This window comes from Bubalus kerabau, chromosome 1 (genome assembly GCF_029407905.1).
Source record: "Bubalus kerabau isolate K-KA32 ecotype Philippines breed swamp buffalo chromosome 1, PCC_UOA_SB_1v2, whole genome shotgun sequence".
Lineage (NCBI taxonomy): Eukaryota > Metazoa > Chordata > Mammalia > Artiodactyla > Bovidae > Bubalus > Bubalus kerabau.
The window spans coordinates 194439450-194452863 of record NC_073624.1 but is presented as its reverse complement, the minus strand read 5'-3'; the positions used below and the strand labels follow the sequence as shown (position 1 = coordinate 194452863).

General features: G+C 33.2%; 1 protein-coding gene across 3 annotated transcripts in view; it reads left to right on the top strand.

Moving 5' to 3' along the window:
* Nucleotides 1–12635, top strand: part of SLC12A2 (solute carrier family 12 member 2) — an 88716-nt gene extending 76081 nt beyond the window's left edge. Inside the window, exons 20-27 of one of the 3 annotated variants that reach the window (XM_055548455.1) lie at nucleotides 1067–1192; nucleotides 3919–3966; nucleotides 5389–5511; nucleotides 6991–7102; nucleotides 8328–8414; nucleotides 8740–8875; nucleotides 9183–9250; nucleotides 11779–12635. In XM_055548455.1, coding sequence (XP_055404430.1) covers nucleotides 1067–1192; nucleotides 3919–3966; nucleotides 5389–5511; nucleotides 6991–7102; nucleotides 8328–8414; nucleotides 8740–8875; nucleotides 9183–9250; nucleotides 11779–11914 — 836 coding nt within the window. In that variant the 3' untranslated portion in view covers nucleotides 11915–12635. The remainder of the gene's footprint in view (nucleotides 1–1066; nucleotides 1193–3918; nucleotides 3967–5388; nucleotides 5512–6990; nucleotides 7103–8327; nucleotides 8415–8739; nucleotides 8876–9182; nucleotides 9251–11778) is intronic. The other 2 variants (XM_055548471.1, XM_055548462.1) reach the window with 2 other exon arrangements.
* The last annotated feature ends 779 nt before the right edge of the window (nucleotides 12636–13414 follow it).

Here is a 13414-nt window from a genome sequence, read left to right as displayed (position 1 = left end):
CTCTGGAGTAGGCCTTGCAAAATACTATTTTCATTCTCTCTTGCTCTCACAGTAATTTTGGTTTAGGATACCTGTTAACTCTGCATAATTATTACTAGTGTTCCCTTTCACTCTCAAAAATATCAGTTTGGCTAATAAATTATATATTCAAGTGTTAATCATTATGAAGATTGTTTTGAAACTCTTGTTATTCATCATTAAGATCTGGAAACAGGAATTTGCTTTAGCACATGGCTTAAGAGCACAAGCTGTGGAGTCAGATATGCTTTAATAATTTCCAGTCTTTTCTCTTAGTAGTTTTGTAGCCAGGCCAAATTTGCTGCCTTCTGAGCCTCAGTTTTCTCATCTTTATTCAGAGGATTATTGTGAACATTTAATAGGGGATACTGACTGACACCGTCTTAGCACAGTGCTGGCACCTAGGCTTATATACTTCCTATTTTTATTTCTCCTAATGCATGCATCTCAGTGATGAGGACTATGGATAGAGCATCAATTTCATATCATGTTTCTCTTTATGATAAATACTTTTATCGTGGAAGCTAAATGTTTGCTAACCCCTTCCTACAAAGCAGAAAATGAAGAATGTACTTTAAAAATAAAGAGATAACACGTTTACCATGAGCTAAGGAAAAAACTCTATCCCTTAGTTTTAGTTCTACAGTCATGGGTATAATTTTTCACTGTTGTCTATCATCTTATATGTATATCAACATTTGTCACATTCTACATTTTTTTACATGTGTAAATGACTTTGAAATTAGAGTTGATTCACATTTTATACATCATTCTTTTGTCTACCATATTATGTTCTGTAAAACTCACTCATTACTGATTTCTCTCTCATCACCTAATTAAAATGTCTGACAGTTGTGGACAAATATAATTTAGTTGAATGGTCATTTCAAAATGGATTATCACATTCCTTTATATAAGAAATAGTTTATTATGAACTATTATCTCATAATAAACTGTGCTTAAAATTGTCATTAAATTGATGTTACACCATGATGCCCTCTTTGATTGAGAGATTTAGAAAACATTTTGAATACTTTTATGTCTACAGAAGAATTACTGTCATCACAAGAGAAATCTCCTGGTGTAAAGGATGTGGTACTAAGTGTGGAATATAGTAAAAAATCAGATTTAGATACTTCTAAACCATCCAGTGAGAAATCCATTACACATAAAGGTAATTTTTATTAAACAAATTTTATTAATGGTTATAGAAGAAATGGTTTTTATTATATGGCATGCCTCACAAAGTAACTAGTTTTCAAATATGTACTCTTCATTTCTACTTGCTCAGGTGAAAGTTATGCCTTTCAAAAATGGCTCCAAATAATTAATTATTTTTAAGGTATTGAATAGCTCATAGAATAGAAACCATGCTAGTTAATTAAATACTAATATGCTCTTGTATGTTTTTGTTTATACTTAATTTTAATTTGAAGCATAGGTTAAAGCTGAGTTTGCAAAGAAACTTGGTAGTTTTGGAGTAATGTGTATATAGCATATGATAACACTGAAAGGAATGAGGCTTATAAGATTAGTTTATCTGATTTTTTTGGTTAATCAAGATATTTTAATACCAGAGGTTTTGTTTATGTACTGAAATACCCTGAATATTTATATATCTACCGTACCTAGTATTGTTCAGGTAGAACAGTGTAATACAAAATCAGTTTAATCTCCTCCCAAGAAACGAGCTCTTTATGTTTAGCTGCTGAACTCTTTGAGTCATAACTATAGACATAAATACCCCTGGTGGCTAAGTCAGGGTTTAAGCCACCAAAAAACCTTCCAAGTCTCCTGAGACTTCAGGATAATTTCATCCATAAATCTCTGTCATGTCTATGAGAAGGAAAAAAGAATGACTTCCAAATCTTACTCTCCCACCCTCACTCTCCTACCTCTGTTCAGTCTAGTATCTCCATCTGTCCTACTCCCAGCTGACATGCAACAAGAAAAATCTGCACTGTAAATCATCAAACCATATCATACTTTTGATTCCTATAAAATAATTACCATTCTTTTTCTGAAATTGATTACCATGGAAATTTGATAACCTAACTCTGAACTCTCTTCTAGATCATTTAGAAGCATTAATGCTGCTTTTTCTTTCCTCCTTATTTGTTTGCTTAGAGTAGTGATAGTTGAAAGTTCAGTTGTGACCCCATTTTCCGTATCAGTTCTATCAGTTCTTTGCTGGCTTTTTTTTTTTTTTTTTTTTCCTATTTCACCTCAAAATTCTATAAACTGATTCTGCTAACTCTTAAACGTTCCTGCATTTATTTTTAGTTTATGGTATACATTCTTTCATTTTATCTTACTTTTTTTGTTGTTGTTTCCCTTTTCTCTTGCCTCAAAACAGATCTTTTCTTTATGGGAATATGTTAGGAATTAATAGGTAAAGCTATGACAGGAGAAGTAATATTTATCAGTCATCTGCTGTTCCTCTCACACTGTAGTAGACGTTATCCTTACATGAGCTTATTAATGTTTGTCACAATCTTATGAAGTCATTATTTTTAAAGAATAGGGGACTAGGTCAGTACATTTCTGCTCATCTTTTTCTTTTAAAAATGTAAATGCCTTTAAAATTAGTTTAAATCACTTTTAAGTGTATTTTCTTCACATTTCTGAGCTCTTTGAAATGAAAACAGAATGTCCATAGTTATGTCTTTTATTACTGTTAAAGATAGATAATATCAAACATCTGCTTTATAAGAACATTTATTTAATACTATAAAATTAGATTTAATAATGGAAATGTTTCTTATTCCATAACATGCATAAAAATTAGCATTCAAAAATAGCATACATTTTATTTTGTTAGCTTTATATTTAGCTATTTTCAGAATTACATGGAAAATGTAGAAAAGTTTATATAAAAAGCCTGCAGAATTATAAATGTTCTGTTACTGTTTTTATATTTCGTATGTCTATCTTATTGAGGCCTGCAGTATGCAGAGGGACAAAAAGAGTACCCTTTGAATACATGTTTTATGATAGGCACTGAGCTCAGTGCATTAATGCTTGCAACATAAAAACCTTAAGAGGTAGGTATGGTTCAAACTTTTAACAAATGAGGAAAGTGAGGCCTTAAGTAATTAGCTCAAGATCACACCACTAGGAAAAGGTTTAGAGGTACTCTTGAAATGCTGGGAGTCTGACTCAAGAGCCCGTCACTGTAGTGTACTCTTTCCTGTCCAAGTTGGGAGTTTTATGTGCCTTAAACAAATAGTATAGCTTATTTTAAGAAAAAAAATTTAAGTTAAGAGAAATATTAATTCTGGGAAATATTTATAGATATATAAATATAAATGGACTGGTATATGCTGCATATATGCATATACTCACACACACATACACATATATATATATGTATATACAAATTTATGTATTTGAAAAATCACTCCTGTATAACCTGGCGTTTTATATAAACCATAAGACTCTTGTCTTTGATCAAATGCCTTAATATTTCAAGTGGTAATTAATTTTTACAAAAACCCAGTATCTGTGCTTCTAAAATTACTTGGCAGCCATTTGCAAATGATACAGTGGCATGTTTGACTGCAACATCAATTTTTTGATATCATGTTTCTACTCTGTAAGCCATAGCAACTGATTTCAAGTTTGCCAGTTTAAAAGTTTAAAAAAATTCTAGTTTTTGCCAGTTTTACAGGAAATAAAGTTTAGGGGCGGGTGTTACTCAGTAGCCCTGTTGGAGGAATCTAACATGTTTGCTTTTTCAATCCTGAACACTCAGTCTAGAAAATATCTTCAGTCTTAATTATTTTTCACACTGTTTCTTCATACTATGTTTGCTTATAAATGTGTTCTAGTTACATTTTCATTATTTTATTAATAAAAAGGCAATTAACTTCTATTTTGTGTTTCTTAAACATAATCTAGATGAGGAAGAGGATGGCAAGACTCCAACTCAACCACTGTTGAAAAAAGGCAGGCATTTTTCATCATTTTATTTTAATCTCTTTTCTCATACTGTTAATTCTTTAACTCCAATTTTATTATTTTCTTTCTTTACCTTGGTTTTTATTTTCATGGTGAGGTGATGTTACAGTTATTTATTAAATGCAGATTAGAAAAATAATGACTGGTCCAAATAAAGCATTAAATCATCCCAGGAAAAGGTGATATATCAAAAACAAATTCTTTTAAATCATAGTAGCATTTCAGGAATATTCAAATCCTGAAAGTCAGTATTTTAATTTTATAATTTAAACTGCATGGTTTAGATGATAAGTAGAGACACTGAAATAGGTTTATTTACAGTGTCACTTGCATTCTTTACCATCAGTTGTACCCAGCCAAGTCCTTAATTTTGATACTAATATATTTCTCATTTCAAAAATTACAATATTTCTCACAGTCCTGCTGCGTTTGGGAGATACAGTCATGTCAACGTACATGAATTTTATGAGAAGGAGATAGAGGTGAGAGTTATGGAGCAGTGTGGTTTGGTAGCCATATTATTTCATCATGCAAAGTCATTCGTCATGTTTGCATACATCATGGCAGCATGAAACGTGAATGATAAGACATTCTTCAGAAGTGATCAGATTTCTTTCTGTGGATTTATGCTTTTAAAATTTGGTATAGGGATTTCATTATAGTCATTTGCTTGCTCACAGTCAGTGCTGATTTTTTTCCTCCTTTTTAATTCTTAGCGATGTAAATGAGAATTCCCATGACAAATTGTTCTTTAGACCTGCAGCAAATGGGTGCTCTTCCTGGGAGTTCCCACATTCTTTTTGTGGTTCACAGAAAGATTTGGTGCTTATATGGCTTTAGAATTGGGCCTCACGTATTGAGGGGACAGAGTTAGGTAAAGATGAGGGAGTTTTCCCTTCTTCAGTGAAAGAGTGAGAGGTTTTACTGTGATAACTGCATGATTGTATTGATATGTCTCCCACTTCCTTCTGTCTTTTATATTACAGATAAAAACATTTATTTTAAATATTTTTGAACTTTAAATTATTGAGAAACCAAATTACAAAAGAAATATCTTTATGGAACAGGCATAAACTTACTTTGCCCAGTCAGCCTAAAACAGCTTTTCAAAAGTCAAAATCTAGCAGTTATAATTTTATTTACTGGTTTTTGTGATTCTCTTTCATTCAGAATGCTTCAAAATATTAGAAATTAGGCAAGGTAGTTTGGATGAGTATAGATAAATGTATCTATAACCATTTAAAAGTATGTTCAGATTACAAGCAATTGTGTTGTGAAGAATGCCATGTATATAATTGTCTTACATTATAAACATCTGAATATACAAAAGTTAGGGAACTATAGGAATTTAGCAAGCTATAATTTAAGATTTACCTCTCTTATATCTTATTTTTCTGCTTAATCCTTCAGAATCCAAAGGCCCTGCTGTGCCTTTAAACGTAGCTGACCAAAAGCTTCTTGAAGCTAGTACACAATTTCAGAAAAAACAGGGAAAGAATACTATTGACGTCTGGTGGCTTTTTGATGATGGAGGTAAGGTTGCTAACCTATTTTTTTTTAACAAGTTTAAATTTTTTGAAGTTGTGGGGGTGGTATTAGGAAATAGCATGTACTCTTTACTCACTGACCCATTCCCATTAGGCCAACATTCCCCAAAGCATTAGGATAAGTTCCAGAATCAGGCATCACACTTAGTTGTCATCTCTCGTCAGTATCCTTTGGTTTGAAAGTTGCTCAGCCCTTCCTTGAGCTTCATGACTTTAAAATTTTTTAAAAAAACATTAGACCATTTTGTAGAATGTCACTTGATTTGAGGTGCTGTTTAATGATTCATAATAATTAGTTTCAAGTTATGTATTTTGGGTAGAAATATCACAAGAGTGATGCTATGCCTTCTGTCTGCATCTCATCAGGTGGCTCTTGATGTTGATTTGTCTCATCACTGGTGAAAGTAGCTTTGACCTTTGAGTAAGGTGGCTTTCACTATGTTTATATACTGAAAAGCTATTATTGCCACCTTTTATAATTACAGGTATTTGGGGCATGGGCAATTTCTTTGAGACCATGTAAATATTCTGTTGTTGCTGTGATTTTTGCCACCATCTTGAGCATACATTGATATTTCCACCTGAATTTATTTTTGCTGTTATTGTTATGGTGTATATGTGGTTTCCAAATGATGATTTTTCCAATCCCATCATTTCTTCCTTATTTATTAGTTTTATCTGGTGTTTAACTGTAAAGAAGAGCTTTCTCTTCACTTCTATTTGTATGGACTTAACAGTCTCCAATTATATTCAATGGGTTAGCATTTTTCATTTTTATAATTCATTTTGATGTCCCAGATTTGACCAGCTGTTTAGGCTGACTTCTGTGTCCATTTGTCATGTCCCGATCATTCTTTATTTTATGATAAAATATGATGTTCCAGGCTCAATTTTGTACTTTACCTGCACCAGCACTTGAATGACCCTTTATCCAAAGAGCCTTGATTCCTTTCAGTGAAGAACGGTATTTAGAAACATCGGTCAGAGCATTAGATACGCCCGTTTCTACTAGGGTGTCACTGCTCCCATGCCCTCTCAGTGGACAGATGTAGGAAACACACACAGCACTTATTTGTATGTACATGTGTAGATTGAAACCACTTCCATTGCCAACACTGCAGGGTTTGCTCCAGCTTCTCCCTTTTCATGTTTTGAAACATGACTCCCATTAGCTTCAGTGAACATTCTTTTTCTCAGTCCTGATATAACAAATCTCCCTACCCTGCAAGGTCAGTACCTCATTTTTTGCCTTCATGACATGGGCCTTGTCTTCACTGGACCTCCCTCCTTATTCAGGTCTGCCAAGTGGATTTTTGACTGAATCATTACAGGCAGGACAGAAAGAAAATGTTTGTTATATATTGAGGTGTGGTAAAGAAGTTTTTAGCAGTTAACTTGGATTAAAAGTTTTTAATTGAGAAATCAATGTTAAATATAAATGATCTGTTATATTTTTATGACTTAGGTTTGACTTTATTGATACCTTATCTTCTGACTACCAAGAAAAAGTGGAAAGATTGTAAGATCAGAGTATTCATTGGTGGAAAAATAAATAGAATAGACCATGACCGAAGAGCGTAAGTCTGTTTTAAACTGATGAGCTTTTATCTAATAGTATTTCATTATCTCAATATTGGTTTGGTAGGGTAACAATTAGACAGTACAGAAAATGTCAGTAATGTTTCTCTGTTCTGTAGTGAAGCTGAAGAGTCTAAAATAAAACTTCATTCTCTTTAATTTAGTCTTAATGTTCAAGTTTAGTCTTAATGTTCAAGATTCTTGGTTTTACTCACATGTAATATTTTTAATCTGTTGACATTTTAGAACATCTTTAAATACTTGTAGCATAGAAGCATTAATCAGCCTTTTATGAAAAAAAATTAGCAGGGTAAGAAGTGCACAAAAGTTATATGTCCATATATGTATTATACTTTTCAGACTTCTAGACAACAGAAATGCATGATGGCCTTGTCCATTCTCTCATTTCTGTCTGTCCTGTCACACAATTCTAGTTCTGGTTTCAGTGCTTCTCTAAGTACCCTTTGTCTCATTTCTGACTATTTCATAATATATTGTACATATGCTCCTAATTTCATGTTTGGAAAGAAAAGCTTTGATCATGTGATGCCTCTGCCCCAAGGAATTTTAACTTCTTCTCTGTTACATACCATAGAAAGCCTGTGTGACAATCAGGGCCCTTTATAGTCTGTCTTGTTTCCTTTCTGTCTTTATCTCCTGTTTGCCCAAATATGCCTTATACTTCAGTTCACATTTCTGCACCCACCCTAAACATACATATGATTTCAGACTTTTACTTCTTTGCCTGCTCTCATCTCTCTACTACAAATAGTTCTTCACTAGCCTCCCTTCTGTGTTAAAATAACTCCATTCTTTAAAACCTAGTACTTATTGACACCTTCCTCATAAACGTTCCCTGTTTCTATTTGTTACAAATATCTGTTTACCAGTTTTTATTGAAATTCATGTACTTACTAATACAAATTAACTAAAATTTAAAAACTAGGTGCCATTCAAATTTAATTATTGTCTTCCTCTGTCCATTGGATGCTAAGGAAAAATTCAGAGAATGTAAGAGAATACAATGCAAGTTTCTAGATAATTTAGACGTCTACTTTGTGAATGAGTAGTATAAATTAACTGGATGGATTTTGCTCAGAACCTGACATACTTTTCCTGTAAATCATTATTTCCTATAAATCATATGGAGTCAGCCCTAAATAGAATAAAAATATTTCTATATACAGCCTTCATGTATATCAGTGCTGTTCACTTTTGTTCTAGGATGGCTACTTTGCTTAGCAAGTTCCGGATAGACTTCTCTGATATCATGGTCTTAGGAGATATTAATACTAAACCAAAGAAAGAAAAGTAAGTTATTAGATAAATTATTTTGTATAAATTTCTTATTCTTTTATGGATGACCTGCTCAGACACTGTAATAGATCATTTAACTTAATTACCTGGGGGTTTTGCCTGCTTTTAGTTACATGTGAAGTCAACTTTTTCTTAAGCTAGCAGATAACTGACTGACATTGCAGATATTGAAGTAAGTCCAAAGGGCCCTTTATAGTCTGTCTTGTTTCCTTTCTGTCTTTATCTCCTGTTCCCCCAAATATGCCTTATACTTCAGTTTACATTTCTGCACCCATCCCAAACATACATATTAACTGTATGTATTCTTTTTTTTTTTAAGTATTGTAGCTTTTGATGAAATGATTGAGCCATACAGACTTCATGAAGATGATAAAGAACAAGATATTGCAGATAAAATGAAAGAAGATGAACCATGGCGAATAACAGATAATGAGCTTGAACTTTATAAGACCAAGGTATTTTTTCTCTCCTGCTTCCTTTTCATTAATCTTCCTTGTGGTTTTTTTTAGAAAATACTTAAGAAATAAACATCAAGAACTACAGTTGGTTATGAAAAGAACTAGTTGTGTAAACTAAATCTACTTTTAAGTTGTACTTATATTTGGATAGTGCAAAGCACTGATTTTTTTTTTTTTAAGTTTGGGAACAGATATTTTTATTATACCAAAATTGATTTTGGTTTCTTTTTATCTATAGTTTTATGTACCAGGGAAAATTTCAGTTTTCGAAAGGACTAAGAATGACTGTTATGTTTCATTTCAGACATACCGGCAGATCAGGTTAAATGAATTATTAAAGGAACATTCAAACACAGCTAATATCATTGTCATGTAAGTAATACCTATACTAAGATTTCTTGGCTATTCATTTTATGATAATTCAATTAGGATTCATTTCTTCTACCCAAAATATATCTATAACCATAATAACTTAGTGGTTATGAGAGAAAAACAAACTTTTTAAATACATTATGCTTGAAGCATATGAAGAAATCATTTAAGATAGGAAAGATAAACAAAAATATTTACCTTAAGCTTGTATAAATCTAAATAATTCCTTATCATCGTAGCATATTCTGGGATTTTTTTCCTTTATGCTTTTTCCCACTTTTAAAAAATTCCTTAGCTTTGGAAATACCACAGCATAACCATCAACATTTGTCGGGTAATGGGGCTGCAAGTTGAAATTTGGTTCCTAGACAGATTCTTCATAGAAATAATTCCATCAAGTTAGGCTGAGGATTAAATTTAAAACATGGTTCATATCTGAATTCCCACTCCCAAGTTCCCACATACAAAATGTCATATAGACACAATGTCTTTGCATTGAATATAGATACTTGTGCTCACTCTGGCTTTTCTTTCACTAAATCAGGTTGCCTAGATCTTTCTTGAACCCAGATTTTCTAAGTCCTGGAGCCTGGTCCTTATATAGGTAAAAAAGGCTCAGATCTCTGGAAACATGTCAAATTATGAAACTAAGTAATACCAAAAGATTGCTATTTTGACTAACAACCAGGAAATTTGACTACACCAGGAAATTTCCAATTTTGCTGATGGTATCTGTAATGGAAGTCACTAAAACATAGAAATCTAGAGAAAAACACTCTATGGAGCAACTGGACATACGTCCACTACCTACAAATGAAAATGAAAGCTCAGAGATAGGTACAAGAAATAGAACATTAATATGTAGAATTAATTATATTTGAATATCATTCATCCGTATGTATTTACCACTATCAAAATTCAGATAGAAATATCCCTTTCTCCTAAAACAATTATAAGGAGAGATTTGAGGTTTAATTTTAGATACTAACTCATCAGTGGCCACAGGACTGGAAAAGGTCAGTTTTCATTCCAATCCCAAAGGCATTGCCAAAGAATGTTCAAACTACCACACAATTGCACTCATTTCACATGCTAGCAAAGTAATGCTCAAAATTCTCCAAGCTAGGCCTCAATAGTATGTGAACCAAGAACTTCCAGGTGTTCAAGCTGGGTTTAGAAAAGGCAGAGGAACCAGAGATCAAATTGCCAACATCCACTGGATCATAAAAAAAGCAAGAAAATTCCAGAGAAACATCTGCTTCATGGACTATGCTCAAGCATTTGACTGTGTGTATCACAACAAACTGTGGAAAATTCTTGAAGAGATGGGAATACCAGACCACCTTACCTATCTTCTGAGAAACCTGTATGCAGGTTGAGTATCAACAGTTAGAACCAGACATGGAACAACAGACTGGTTCCAAATTGGGAAAGGAGAGCATCAAGGCTGTATATTGTTACCTTGCTTTTTTAACTTATATGCAGAGTACATCATGCGAAATGCCAGGCTGGATGAAGCACAAGCTGGAATCAAGATTGCCAGGAGAAATATCAATAACCTCAGATATGCAGATGACACCACCCTTATGGCAGAAAGTGAAGAGGAACTAAGAGCCTCTTGAGGAAAGTGAAAGAGGAGAGTGAAAAAGTTGGCTTAAAGCTCAACATTCAGAAAACTAAGATCATGACATCCAGTCCCATCACTTCATGACAAATAGATGGGGAAACAATGGTAACCGTGACAGATTTAATTTTCTTGGGCTCCAAAACCACTGCAGATGGTGACTGCAGTCATGAAATTAAAATACACTTGTTCTTTGGAAGAAAAGCTATGACTAACCTACACAGCATATTAAAAAGCAGAGACATTACTTTGCCGACAAAGGTCTGTACAGTCAAAGCTATGGTTTTTCCAGTGTCATGTGTGGATGTGAGAGTTGGACCATAAAGAAGGCTGAGTACTGAAGAATTGATGCTTTTGAACTGTGGTGCTGGAGAAGACTCTTGAGAGTCCTTTGGACTGCAAGGAGATCAAATCAGTCCATCCTAAAGGAAATCAATCTGGAATATTCATTGGAAGGCCTGATGGTGAAGCTGAAACTGCAGTACTTTGGCCACCTGATGCAAAGAACTGACTCATTAGAAAAGACCCTGGTACTGGGAAAGATTGAAGGCAGGAGGAGAAGGGGATGACAGAGGATGAGACGGTTGGATGGCATCCCTGACTCAATGGATACAAGTTTGAGCAAGCTCTGGGAGTTGGTGAAGGACAAGGAAGCAGTATATGGGGTCACAAAGTGTCAGACACGACTGAGCGACTGAAACAAAAATTTGCTATTCTTAAGATATTTTGTAAGAAATACTTTGTTCAAACTTGAAAAAAAATAGGAATATATGGTATAGTAGTTGTTACAGCATATACTGTAATTATAGTAATTTTTAGTTACTATTACTGTGACTTATAGTTTTTATTATTTTATTCTTAGCGTAAATACATTGTTTAATTTCCTGTTTTTTTTTGAAACCAGGAGTCTCCCAGTTGCACGAAAAGGTGCTGTGTCTAGTGCTCTCTACATGGCATGGTTAGAAGCTCTATCCAAGGACCTGCCACCAATTCTTCTAGTCCGTGGGAATCATCAGAGTGTCCTTACCTTCTATTCTTAAGTGTTTTATCTGCACAGTGGACAGCCCTCCAGACGGTACTTCAGTGCCTAGTGAAGTAACTATCACTGAAATCTTCAACATCACAATGGTGAACTGTGACTTTTTTTCACTATTTCATTAATTTGAAAGCACACAGGGAAGTTGCTCCATTGATATATGTATGGAGACTTCAGTTTTAGTCAATTCCGTATTTCAGTCTTAGTGAATGATGATTCCTTGTTGGACTGAAGCTTGTGAGAGTAAAGTTTTTCCTTTGCTACTTGAATAGCAATAAAAGTGTGTTATTTTTTGATTGATGAAAGGAGTACAAAAAGCCTTTAGCCTTGAGGTGCCTTCTGAAATTAACCAAATTTCATCCATATATCCTCTTTTATAAATTTGTAGAATGTCAAACTTTGCCTTCAGCTGTTTTTATTTCTAATCTTTCCCACCTTAAAATGGACACCGCTTTTCTTTTTCCATTGACCAATTAGTGTTGAGTACTGTATGTTTTCTATTACTTTTGTAAATGTGTTTTTTAGGCGAGAATTAGGGCTAGTTAATGAAAAGGCAAGGGAAAAAATATGAGAACCGAAAAGTGACCCCAAGGCTAGGTTTGCATTAGGATGTATAAATGTAGATCTAGGGAGAAAAAAGCCCAATAAACCTTTTTTTTAAAACCTCTAATTGGCTGTTATTTATATCTTTTTTGATTATTATTATTTGAATCCTTAGGGGAGGTTGAAGATTTATCCAGTACTTCTATATACCATCCTGAAAAATCACATATTGTCATTCTTTAAAGGAAATCTTTAAGATCATTTATATTTATTAGAAGAAAGATCTGTCCTAATTTAGAATTTTCCTCAAATCTGAGGGACTTTTACAAAATGCTAAAAGATTTTCCTGGTTAAAATTAGACAAAGCATTGTCATTTAATAGAATATTTCAATAAATATATGGAATATCACTATATCATCCTTTTTATAAATCATTAAAATATTTAATGTTTCATCAAATGGTTAAATGGACCACTGGTTTCTTAGTGAAATGTTTTTAGGCTTAATTCATTCAACTGTCAAGTACATAGTCTTAATTAATATACTCAGGTTTGAACAGATTATTCTGGACATTTAAATTTAATCCATTCTTAATACTTTAAAACTTTTGTGTTAAGAAAAACTGCCAGTTTGTGCTTTTGAAAAGTCTGTTTTGACATCATAGTCTACTAGTACAATTTGGACAGTGCGTATGTACTGTTACTAAAAGCTTTATATGCAATTATTAATGTGAAGTTTTTTGTTTTTATTCAAGGAAGGATTTCCTAGAAACATTTCAAGGGATTGTATGTCTACATATCTGTATGTGTGTGTGTATATATGTATATGCATACACATATGCATATGTGTATTTATAATGACACAATGGTTGTTTGCATTTTAAAGTGTTAAGATTTATCATATTAAATTTTTTGTTTATGAGTTCACAGATTGAAAGACAGGTTTCATGGAGAACAAATGT